Genomic DNA, 13,405 nt, shown 5'->3' with positions numbered 1-13,405 from the left:
AATTTTCCAGAAAGCAAAAGATAACATAATTACATAGCCAAGAAAGACCTACCCTGCAAAGTTAAATAAAATCCTGTTGTTTAAATGAACCCATGGAATAAAGGACATAAAGACAATTCTGATGAAAAGACTAGAGATAAATAGGAACTTTTGAAATACAAACACAATTGTCTAGAGAAACCTAAAAAGGTAAATTTGTTTCAACAATTGGAATGAGGTTAAGATCTAGTTCTAACAGTAGAAGAAACAAGTATCTCCTTAAAACTTTTTTTAAAAAAACTCTTTAACTTCTATTTTAATATCAATTCTAAGACAAAAGAGCAGTAAGGGCTAGGCAATTGGAGTTCAGTGATTTGCCCAGGCTCACATAGTTAGAAAGTTTACCCAGGTCCTCTAGATTCCAAGTCTAGTGTTCTATCTACTATGCTATGAAGCCACCCCATCCGTTAAAATCAATCTCACAGTGCATGGCACATAGTAGGTGATTAATAAATGTTTATTGATTGATATCTTCAAAAAGTCATTAAAGGAGGGACAGCTAGGTAGCACAGTAGATAGAATACCAGATCTGGAGACAAGAGGTATTGAGTTCCAAAGAAGATTCTGACACTTCCTAGCTATGTAACCCTGGACATGTCATTTAGCCCCAATTGCCTATCCCATATTGCCCATCTGTTTTGGAATTGATATTAAGTTATCTATTCTAAGACAGCCAGTAAGGGTTTAAAAAAAAAAAGAGAGAGAGTAAGGAAGTTCAATAAGAATAACATGAGTTAGGATTTATGTACCCTGCGTGTTTAAAAGGGGTAAAGAGAAGGGAGAGTAAAAGGAGGAATTTATGTAGAAAGGAGAAAGAATGGAATGAGACTTGCTATTTCTTATATTTGGGGTACATAAGAAGAATGTGCATACGTGGTAGAAGGGATCAGGAAAGTGGCTGTTAGATGAACTCCACTCATAAATGGATGAACACTTACACAAAACCCCCATAATTAGGAAGGCAAGGATTAGGGTGTAGTAGTTACAGTGAAAAGAGGAAGTTAAGTGGGAGGGTAGGACTGGCTACAAGCAAAGCAAACTCCCTGTTCTGAATGGTCTTTAAAAGGGGAGAAGCAAAAAAAAAAAAAAAAAAAAAACCCTCCATAAACTAGAATTTAAGGAAAAGTGTTTGTTAGGTTGTTTTCTAAACAATTGGGGGTTGGCTGAATAAACTGTGGCCTATGAATGTAATGGAATATTATTGGGCTGCCAGAAATTATAACAGAGATGATTTCTGAGAATCCTATATGAACTGATGTAAAAGACAATTTTTATAGAAGGAAAACAACAATGTAAAGAAAAAGAACCTTGAAAGACTTAAGTCCTTTGATCAGTGCAATGATCAAGTATGTCTCCTGAGGGCCTATGATGAAGCCTGTCATGAGAAATCTCTCTATCGCGAGATAGAGGTGATAAACCCAAATTACTGAAAAATACATGTTTTCGTGGCATGGCCATTGTGTGAATTCTTTTTGCTTTAGCTATACTTATTTCTTTTAAGGGTTTTTTTGTTTTTTCTTTTCTCTGAGTCAAGTTAAATGGAGGTGCTATGAGTATCGTTGCAGTATTTTAATGTCCCAAAGGGAACAAAAAAAAGTTCAGAAGGGAGAACAGACATTCAGAACAGTTTTTAAAGTAATATGTAGAATTTATTTTATATATATATGTGTTATAAATGTTTGGAATTTCATAGTGAATTCTATTTTCATGTTCTGTGTGTATGGAATGCCCCGTTTTGGTGTCAAAATTTAGAAGAAAAAAATTTAATTAAGTTAAAAATCTTTTAAGTTGAAAGACTTTTTTGAATGGGTTGATGACTATTCTGATTTCACCAGTATAATGAAGTCTCATTGTGAAATGAGACAGAAATAATAACTGCCATTCATATCACACTTTCTATTTACAGAGCACATTACTTCATTTGATCCAGCCAGCATCCCTGCAAGTCCCAGTTTACATATGGAAAAACCGAGTCACTGAGAGATTAAGCAGGAATTCAGAACTAGGGGTTTTTTTGTTCCAGAGATGGAGATAACCTTAATGCTATGATAAAATTTACCTTAATCTCCTGCCTATAAAATTCTTAGGCTGTGTCTGTATGGTCATATTTTTCCCCCCTAAGATACACAATTCCTATTATCTAACCACTGGACAAGAATATCTTTTTAGGATTTAAAGCTGAGAGGGACTTTCTCAAGGCCAACACCCAAATTACATATATATACATACATACATATATAGGTTGTATATTAGAAATTAGGATTTGAACCAAGGTTGAAATTCTGCCTCAGACACTTATTATCTGTGTGACCTTGGCTAATTCATTTAACCTTTGTCTTTTTGTTTTACATTTGTTTCCTCAAATGAAAATATTAGCACATACTTCTCAGAATTATTATGAAATTCAAATAAGATAAATTTGTAAAGCACTTATGCTTGACACATAGGAGGTGCTATATAAGTGCTACTATTATCATTGTCATTGCTTTCTCTAATACCAAAGGCAACCTTTTTTTCTTCTACATCTTTCAGAGGGTTTAAGTAGAGAGGCATGGCAAATTATAAACAAACTACTATCACATTATTGAATGCTTTTGCTATTCAGGAGTCAGTCCATGTTTTTATCTTCTCAAATAAACATTCTCATAGACAGACTCCCTCTACTTTCATGTTTACAGAATTTTCCACCTCAGAAAATTGTTCAATTACTCTGAGATTGTATGACAACATGATTTTATAGTTCTACTTTCCTCTCTGTATGAAGTGGTTTTTCACAGACCCTTATCAATTCCAACATTTCTTCCCAAGAGGTTCTTATCACAGCCAAGTTTCAGTTCCATTACTTTAAGTACAGGTAGGAATTGCAGCTTCTAGACCTAAATTTCACAAATGAATGGAAGGAAGAAGAATTTACAAAAAGTAGGAAAAATGAATCCTCCATTCAGATTCAAAAAGTGTGGAGGAAAGTGGCCCTCCAACAGCATTCCTACTTTAATAATATGTTTTGGACAATATGTTTTGGATAAAGTTTGCTTTTAATCATGCATACAAATTTTGTCATACTATTTCCACCAAGCCATGTCAACAAGCATTTTAGTAACCAGATGAGATAATACTTATAAAGCACTTAGCATAGTCCCTAGCACATAGTTGATGCTATTCAAATGCTAGTTACCTTTCTCCCACCCCATTAAGTATTTACAGTGCAGGCACAGAACAAAAAAGTGCAGAAAGGAACTCACATTCTAATGAGAGAGAAAGCATACAAATAACTATGTACAAACAAGACCTAAGTAGGATAGATTTAAGATAATCAGCAAAGGAAAAGTACAACTGTTAAGAAGGATTAGGAATTTAGGATTTATTCTGGGACTTGAAGATACCAAAGAGACAAGATAAAAGAGGGAGAGAATTTCTGGCATGAAGGGCAGCCATTAAAAATGCTTAGAATTGGGAGATCGAATGCTTTATGCAAGGGACAGCCAGAAAGTCAGTGTCACTAGATCACAGAGTATGTTGAGCTGGGGTAAGGGGGATGGGAAGGTGAGAAAGATGTAAGAAGACTGAAATAGTAAGTAGGAAGAAGATAGATTATAAAGGACTTTGAATACCAAAGAAAGATTTTTTTATTTGATGCTGAAGATACTAAGAAGCCATTGGAGTTTGTTGAATAGGGGGATGACATAATCATACCTACACCTTAGGAAGATTAATTTGACAAGTTAATGGAAGAAGGCCTGGACAGAGGAGAAACATGCATTCAGGAACCAACTATGATGAAACTGCAGTAATCTAGATGTGCAATGATAAGGGCCTGTATCAAGGTCAGGAAGTGTTAGAGGAGAAAAGGCATATTTGACAGGTGTTGTGGAGAATGGAGGGGAGGGAATAAGCATTTATTAAGCATCTACAATTTGATTTGTACTGTGCTAAGCACTTTAATGTTATGGAGTAAAATCAATAGCTCTTGGCAATAGATTAGATATAGCTTTGGGTGGATAGTAGTAAAGAATCAAGAAAGACATCTAAGTTGCAAACTTGGGTAACTTGGAGCATTGATGGTATTACCACTTTTTAGAAACCATTTTTGAGGCATTGGCCTAAAGTATTATCTTTCCACCCCCAATCTCCAAACAATTCACAGGGTTGATTCTCTATGTCCCAATCCTGCCACTAGTTAGCTGGATGACCTTGAGCAAATCACTTCCTCTGTACTTTCGTTTCCTCATCTGTAAAATGAGATTCTTAATACTAGATGATCTCTAAAGTTCCATGCAGTTATGAAATCCTAAGTCTTATAAAAGAAGTTGGATTATTTTTTTTTCTCTTCCCATATCTTTTTCAATTAGGTAGGCAGAAAACATTTATTATGGGGTATATTTTACATACCAGAAGGGAAAAAAATCAGCCTTTTAAATTTAAGCCATAAGATAAACAAACATGTGTCCCAGATGTTCCCATTTGAATAATGACATTTTGTGGATATGCCATCTTTTCACAAGTAGGATTCCAGGAGCATTTGCCCTAATAAATTTTTCCTATTCTGTCAGTATTACATTAGCCAGTAATTCACAGAATCTTAAATAAGAAGGTATCATAGAGATCATATAATCCAATCCTCGTCTAAAGAATGGTATCCCTATAAATGTGATTCCTTAAATATTTATTAAGTTCCTATTATGTGCAAAGTACCTAATTATATCATAAAGATACAAAGTGAAAATTTTTCATAGACCCTGCATTCAAGGAGCTTATAATCTAATAGTAGGGATATGACTTGCATACAAATTAAAAGGACATATAGTAAAATATAACCAGGGTAAAGGAAAGATCACTTTCATCTAGGGAAGTTGGGATCAGGGAAGTCTTAATGGAAGAAGTGGTTGGTACCTGAGCTGTCACTGAGCTGAGGCTTGAAGTGTTTCAAGATGTGTTTCAACAGGTAGAAATAAGAGGAATACGTTCCAGGCATGGGGAAATGGTATACACAAATGAGTATAAGATATGTAGCTCACCCTAGAGATAGCATTTTTTAGAAACTGAGTTGTTACAACATTCTTTATATTGAACTGAAACTGGCCTTCCTGTAACTTATTACATTGATACAGTGTTAGAATTCCTCAGCACACAGAGTAGGAAAAGGCCTAGTCTAGCCTTCTAATAACCCTTTCCAATGTCCAGCAACACTCACCATTTAGAAATCCTCCTTCATAAAACTGTCTTCTTTCCCTCCTGTTGCACTTAAAACCCATTTCTTTTTATTCTCACCTTGGTGTTAATGGGCCCTATTTTTATTTGTCACCCTTAATTTTTTTTCTGCTCCAGCTTAGAGAATTCTAACTGGTGCTTTAACTTGGATTTTCTATATAAATTCTCTAACTAGATTATAAAATGTTTGAAAGCAAAAGAATGTTTGAAGTTATTTAAACTCCTTCATTTTACATTTTATTCAAGTTTCTTGAACTGAGACTTAAATAATCTGACAATCTTTCATCCAGTTATATTATTTCATTTATTCAGTGTGTTAACACTTTCTGTGCCAAGCCCTCATCTAGATCCTGAGGATACCAAAAAATCTGTTTTGCAAAGCGCTTTATGTCCATGGTCTCATCTCTGTAGGAGTAAACAAAGAAAGAATTTTCTCCCCATTTTATAGATTTCTTTTTAAAAAATGAACTGAGACTCAGAAAGGAAGTATCTTTCTCCAGGTCAGAGTAATAGAACTATCAAACCCAGGACTGGTGATTCTATGCCAAGTGTTCTTTCCCCTATTCCTTGCTGGTACTTCGAATACCCGGAGGGCAAATTCAAGCGGTCTGTGAGCCCCCAGATTACCAGAGAGAGAGTTGAGGGGAAAAGTGCTTGCTTTGGGCAGCTGGACAGAGAGGTGGGGCATGCAAAAAATGTCCTCCGGTGCTAGAAAGGAGGGAAATGGAGCAGCTCCCTGAATGCCAGCTGTGCATGGTTTCTCCAATGCTGCCCTATATCATGTGGACTCACTTGAATTAGAGAGGCATATTTTTTGCAATATGGTAAGTGGTATTTAGTTAGAAATAGACTATTAAAGTAACTAAAATATTCATCTATTTACTACTGTTTATAATTTGTTCACAGCCCAGCCGACCTGGTTATCCTAGTCCAAGATCTAGTGAAGGCTTTTATCCTAGTCCACAACATATGGTACAAGCCAATCATTACCAGGTAAAAGAATGAAGAATATCATCTTATATCTCCTTATGTTTGAAGAAAATTCTGTTTAGAGGGGTATATATATATATGTCTTTTTTATTATATCTTTGTTTGTTTTTTATAGGTTTCTAAGTTATCTGGATCCTATTAAAATTTTTTAAATGCATCTTTCACCTTCCTTATATTTTTCATAGTCACAGGATGCATAAAAGACATTCATCTTAAGACATACTTTCCTTAAGAGTAAATTGTGGGAGGCAGATAGGTGGTTCAGTGGATAGAGAGCCAGGCCTAGAAACAAGAGGTCTAGGATTCAAATCTGGCCTCAGATACTTCCTAGGTATGTGACCCTGGACAAGTCATTTAACCCCCATTGACTAGCCCTAACAGTTCTTCTGCCTTGGAATTAATACATAATATTGATTCTAAGATAGAAGAAAAGGGTTTAAAAAAACAAAAGGTGTCAAGTTCAGGTGAAAGGATGAATAGTCAAAGTTAAAATAAAGCAAAATATAGGTTTAATGAATAATAGTTGTATCCAAATCAACAATATCTGATCACAGAAACCATAGGATAGCCAATGATTTGGCAGGACCTCATTTTTTTAGAAGTCACAAGCAGGAAAAATTTCTTGAGATTAGAAAAGGACAAATGTGATATGCATCTTGGGAAGGAAAAGAGAATAATGATCATAGTAAACTATAGATTCATTTGTCTGATCACCCAGAAGAGCCATACTACTTAAAGTCATTATGGCTTTCTGGAGTCACTCCCTACTCTCTTAAAGTGTCCTACCACATAGACAAGGAAGAAATGTTTGTTGAACATACCCCGTATTGATTTCAGTATTTTTGTACCATCTCATGTGAGAGACTTTACCAAATGGAATCACAGGATTAAAAGATCTAGAACTGGCAAAAATCTTAATTACATTTCAGGAGACTGATACTCTTAGAGGTGAAATGGTCTGCCATATATCTGTGACTGTCACATATCTAGTAGGTAGAACGTAAACTCCTCAAGTGCAATGATTGTTTCATTTTCATTGTTGTTATAGTATCCCTAGCACAGTGCCTTGATCATAAAAGACATTTAATAAATCTTTGTTGAATTAAATTGAACAAAACTAGATTTGAACTTATGGCGTCTAAATTTTCACTGTTACACTATTAAGTGAATAAGAAAGGATGATGAGTGCCATACTTAGAAAGTTATATAATTTCACAGTTATCAGGTCTAGGGCCTGTTCTAAATACTGTTTCTTTGGATAACTTGGATAATTTAGTTCAATTCAACAAACATTTATTAAGTATTTGGGAATACAAAGCAACAAACAAGTTGTTCCTGTCATTCAGGAATTTGCATTCCAGTAGAGGGGAGGGGAATAGGAATTCAACATGTAAACATGGAGGCGAGAACACTAAAACCCTGGGAGACTAAAAAAGTAAAGAAGTCAAAATTGAAGGAAGGAAAAAGAATAAATGGACACATCAGACTTAAAGATGCTCCTATATTGGGAATCTTCTTATTTTGGAAAGTAGAAGCAAAATTTTAAATGACCTCAACTATTTTAAGGGCTGTTTCTTATAAAAGAATAATGTTGGGGGGCAGCTGGGTAGCTCAGTGGAGTGAAAGTCAGGCCTGGAGACAGGAGGTCCTAGGTTCAAACCCGGCCTCAGCCACTTCCCAACTGTGTGACCCTGGGCAAGTCACTTGACCCCCATTGCCCACCCTTACCACTCTTCCACCTATGAGACAATACACCGAAGTACAAGGGTTTAAAAAAAAAAAGTCTATAAAAAAAAAAGAATAATGTTAATTAAAGAAACTATAATAGTCTACATTTCTCTTGCTTTTTTTAGGATTTACAAAGAAATAAGACACAAGCATATGAAAAATCAAGTAACATCTCAGCATTAGTACTTTCTCAGGGACAGAATGTTAATTAACTATCAAATGAGTGCTTCAGACAATAAGTATTATTAATAGTTCAAGGGAGCAGCTAGGTGGCTCAGTGGATTGAAAGCCAGTCCTAGAGACAGGAGGTTCTAGGTTCAAATCTGGCCTCAGACATTCCCTGGCTGTGTGACCTTGGAAAAGTCACTTATCCCCCATTGTCTAACCCAGTGATGGGGAAACTTTTTAAAGAGGGGGTCAAAGGAAAGGAAAAAAACTTTAGGCAGGCCAATATAATTTATTAAAAAATAACAGTGATCATTTTACAAAATTCTTCTATTTTTTGTGATACTAAACCCTATTAATATTATGAAGAAGGGCTACATCTGGCCCTTGGGCCATAGTTTGCGTATCACTGGTCTAACCAATACACAATATTGATTCTAAGATGGAAGGTAAAGGATTTCACAAGAAAAGAAAAGAAAAAAGAAAAAATTCAAAGAAGAGGGGAAGCCCTTAAGGCTAAGGCATAGCATAGTATGTGGATTTCCTGAGAACATTTTTATTTTTATAAGTAGAAGATTTCTTTGGGACATTTCATATTTTTTTTTAGACCAAGTAATAGCTAGTTAAGTCTTTTCCCATAGTTATTTGTGTTACTTGAAATCTTGCCATAAAACATTGGAAACTTCTTTATTGTAAAAGTATCTAAAATTTCTCTAGCAGCAAGAGGTTCCTAGGAAAAAATAGATATAGATATGGTTAGAGATGATGATGATGATGGTGATAATGAGGATGAAGTAGCATTCTGGAAGTATTATTTTTATCATTAAAATGTTTCCACTTGTTATATCTTAATTTCTATAAAAATTAAAACTATTGACCCATATTAAAAGCATAATTGAATTCAAGCCCAGTAAGAATTTGGGTAGGAACCAATGAAAAGAGGCTGAAAGGACCATGAACCCTAAAGACAATTTGATTTAATTTGGGAAATATAGTCTGAGGCACATATTATTTGACTCAATCCTAGCATTTTGGTCTTTGTATTTTTGTGGTTACATCTTATTCGACAACACCAGTCTAAGGAATGGTAATTATCATAATAGTTATTTTATACTTTTGTGAGTAGATGACATTTTACATATATTCTTTAATTTGATCCTCACAAACCTATGATGTAGGAAGTGTAAGATGTTCTTCGTTTTATAAATGAGGAAAATTGAGATTCGTGATTTGCCTACATTCCTACAGGTAGTTAGATGAAGAGCTGGGAATTAAAACAGTATATAAAATATTATATAAATATTAAATACATTCTTTCTCTTTTGGGTGCCCTTTGTGGGAAAGAAACTGTATAGTCTTTTTCCTCCTCTGCTTTAGATTGACCTCTTCCAAATCTGTGATATTCAATGTGCTGCTTCATTAATAGTGCTTATTCAAGCTTTGGGGTCAGTCTAGGTTCTTTTCTACCGAGAAACTATATATAGAACACAGAATTTGAAGTCAAGAAGACCTGAGTTCAAATCCTACATCACAAACTAGCTATCTGACACAGGACAAGTCACTTAACTTTTTTGTACCTCCACTTCCTCATCCATAAAATGAGGAGATTGAACATGTGGTCTAATTCTATAATTCTGTGATCCTACTTTAAAGTCTTTGTCCTAGAGTTATGGGGAAGGTGCTGGCAGCCAGAGCTTATTTAGCCATATTTGTGTTTCTGAGGAATATATTGTTCTCACCTTTTGAATAAAAACTTTTTTTACAGTTCCATAATAATTTCTTATCCGGTTGTTTATAAGTCACATTTTTTCTTATACTTCCTTCCTTACATGAACCAAAGCTACTCAATAAAGATCCTCAGAAATATTAAACTGTCTTATATAATTCACTCACAGGTCTCTGGCTATCCTGGTTCTCATGGAATAACAGCCATGGCTGGTAGCATTTATCCTGGTCAGGCATCTCTGTTGGATCAAACAGAGTCTTGGAACCACCGACCTCAGGAGGTATCAATGTGGCAGCCCAACATGGAGGTAAACCAGATTTTCTTAAGAAATCAGTGTTTCTTTTTTTTTTAGTATTTATTAACGATTTTTGCATTTAATCACATACATCACAGTTCTCTCCAGTGAACCATCCTTTGTAAGAAAAATTTAAAAATAAAGAGAAAAGCAGGTTAACAAAAACAACCAACCCTTCAACCATGTGTGACTATATATATTTCATATTCATTGTCTCCCATTTACTACAATGAAGTTAGATACATTTTTTTTCTATTTTTCTCAAACTTTAGTGTTTCATTTTAGTATAATTTTATTGTTCTTATTTCCATTATTGTAGCCATTGTGTATATTATTTTCCTTGTACTGTTTGTTTCACTATGCTTCGTATAGCCTTTCATGCTTCTCTGAATTCTTCTAATTTCCTCATATTTGTTATTTCTTGTTGTGCAATATTAAAAATCCAGTTTATCAAAATAAAGGAGTTTAACTGATATCCTTTTAAGACTGAAAATTTTGCAATGTTCTGTATTTGGCCTATTCCTACACATGCAGAAAAACATTTTTTCCTATATGCTGTCTGTTCAGTGTTCTACACAAAACCAGAGATTGATTCTAAGGTTCTATGAAAATTGTTTATAGTACTACCAAGAGGGAGATTCTATAATCTCATTTATTTTCCTGGAGAGGAAAACACCAAGTTGATGATAGTTGACATATAAATAAAACCAAAAGCCCCCATAGCTACAGGAAACTGGCATATTAGGAAGACTTTCAGTCCTAGACTTATGATTCCTGTTATATCTGAAGCTGACAGTACTGCTTTATTTATACTATATGACAGGAAGCATTTTTTTTTATTCCTAAGGTTTCATAGCTTCTCTGGCCTGGTACTCTCTGTTTATTCAACAAGTATTTGTTAGTCATCCCTTCTGGTCAGGGCACAAGAGAAGACATATTGTCTGCCCTCACAGAGATTTTGATCTAGAAGGGAGACAAAACCAAAACACAGATAGCTAAAATATATAAAACATTCCATTTAAAGTGCATCAACAGGTGCTATGTGAGGTCTGAAGAAAGGTTGTAACATATTAGGAGGATCTATTCTTCTCCCTATTATGAGTTTCCTTTTCAGTCGCCATTTGGCTTATAGAACTACAGAATATTTTAAATCAGTCTTTGCAATGAAAGTTTATCATTACATAGTCCCTTGACATTACAAAATATTTCTCATTTGATCTTCACAGTAGTCCTTTGAAGAAGATACAGCAGGGTTATCTGTCCACACTGTGCAGAAGAGAAAATTGAGACTCAGGGAGATTAAATGGATTGCTCAAAAATCAAACAGTTTGGAGGGGCAGGATTTTTATGTTCAATTCCTCCCTAGTTCACTGAAGACATTAAGACTTATTGTTAACTCTGAAAGTTGATTTTAAGAATTTCTTTGAGTTATGCCTGCCAACAAATCATTCTTTTATTCACAATTTATTATCCTCTCGTTGGAGTTAGATCCTAGCACAAATGAGTGGTTATCCAAGATTTCATTCACTTAAACTAATGTAAAGAGTTTGTTTTGCTCCTTGAAATTCATTCAGAAAAATGTACTAGCAGTACAGAAAACAAATTGGTTTAATGAAGGTATGGGCTTTGTTTTTTCTCTTCATTCAGGACTCTGCCACATTGGATATGAGGGGATTAGGCCAAGTCCTTCCAGCACATCTTATGGAAGAGAGGTTGATACGACAGCAGCAAGAAATGGAAGAAGATCAGCGTTGGCTTGAGAAGGAAGAAAGATTTTTGGTAATTGTACTCAAAGAACTATACCTCACAATTTTGAAAACCCTGTCCAATAGTTATAGATTCTTGTATTTTTTTAAGGATATGACCTCTCTTGTGCTTGGCCCCAGAAAGCAGAACTGAGAGTAAGAGGTAGAAATTGCAGATTCCTTCTCAGAGGAAGGAAGCACTTCCTAAAACTTCAAGTTCTCAACAAGTGCCTTGGAAATAGTGGTTTACTCATCACTGGAAGTCTTCAAAAATAGGCTGGATGACCATTTGTCATTGGTGTTGTCATAGGGATTCCTTTGCAGTTGTAATAAATGACCTCTGAGATCCCATCTAATTCTGAGATTCTGTGAGGCTTATTAATTCAACAGAAAATTTAGAACACATCTAATCTCTATTCTACATGACAGCCCTGCATATATTTAAGGAAGACTATGTTATATTTGGATAGATACTCTCCTCCCAGTTATAAAATGATACTTCCTTCAACTGATCCTCATATGGCATTATCTCAAGATCTCTGTCCATCCTGGTTGCCTTCCCCTGAATTTTTTCCATATTGTTAATAACCTTCTTAAAATATAGCACACAAAACTCAACAACAGTATTCTCTTCTAATTCAGTGAGATTATCACCTCTCTCATTCTGTTCACAATAGTAGCCAACGATCACATTAGCTTTTTTTTGGGGGGGGGGATTGCCATGTCATTGTTGGCTCATAATGAGCTTACATTCCATTGAAACCCCTAAGTTTTTCCAGATGAACTTCTATATAGCTGTACCTTTCTCACATGAGGACAAAAGTGGGATTCTGGGAAATGGAGTCCTAGGGTACAAAATTCTAATTACATACCACCTAGTTCATATCTCTGCACCTTGATCACAAGGACAGAAAAGCCTTTTTTTTCCAAATGCTAAAATCTAGGTAAAATATATGTACAGAATGTCCAATTAGAAAAGGAAATGAGATTTGCCTGACATGTCCATAATGAAGGTATGCAGGTTATTTATATAACTACTTCCTTTTCTATATATTCACAAAGCTTCTTTTTAGAAATTTGTTCCCAAAAGTTTGCCAGTAATCACAGTCAGCATTCAAAGGCCTATAAACACTCTTCTCTTTCATTTTAAGACATTTTATGGTACCTCCCTATCTCCTCTTCTACATGTTCATTTTGAACTTTTTTTTTATGTATTTACATTTTGAAACACTGGTAAAGTTGTGATACAAATATTAGTTTTGTAGAACTGATGTTCTATATTTTTAGGTGAAATTAATTATTGTTTGAATTACTTTTTTAAGTCATTGATTTGGGGGGGGGGTGGTTTATGTCATTCATTTCCCTGATATATTTCTTCCCCACTTAACCCTCTTATGACAAGGGAAAAACAGCTAAGCAAAACCAATTTAGTTTGATTTAGTAAACTTTTAGTTAAAAAAAAATTTATTAAGCACTCTCCATGTAAAAGGCATTATGTCAAATAGTGGA

General features: G+C 34.8%; 1 protein-coding gene across 6 annotated transcripts in view; it reads left to right on the top strand.

Moving 5' to 3' along the window:
• Nucleotides 1-13,405, top strand: part of PTK2 (protein tyrosine kinase 2) — a 410,474-nt gene that overhangs the window by 351,289 nt on the left and 45,780 nt on the right. For all 6 annotated transcript variants that reach the window (XM_044669284.1, XM_044669268.1, XM_044669260.1 and 3 more), the window contains 3 exons: nt 6,154-6,240; nt 10,026-10,163; nt 11,799-11,930. In XM_044669284.1, the coding sequence (XP_044525219.1) occupies nt 6,154-6,240; nt 10,026-10,163; nt 11,799-11,930 (357 nt within the window). The remainder of the gene's footprint in view (nt 1-6,153; nt 6,241-10,025; nt 10,164-11,798; nt 11,931-13,405) is intronic.

Source organism: Gracilinanus agilis, chromosome 1 (assembly GCF_016433145.1).
Source record: "Gracilinanus agilis isolate LMUSP501 chromosome 1, AgileGrace, whole genome shotgun sequence".
Classification (NCBI taxonomy): domain Eukaryota; kingdom Metazoa; phylum Chordata; class Mammalia; order Didelphimorphia; family Didelphidae; genus Gracilinanus; species Gracilinanus agilis.
This window is presented reverse-complemented; position numbering and strand designations above follow the sequence as displayed.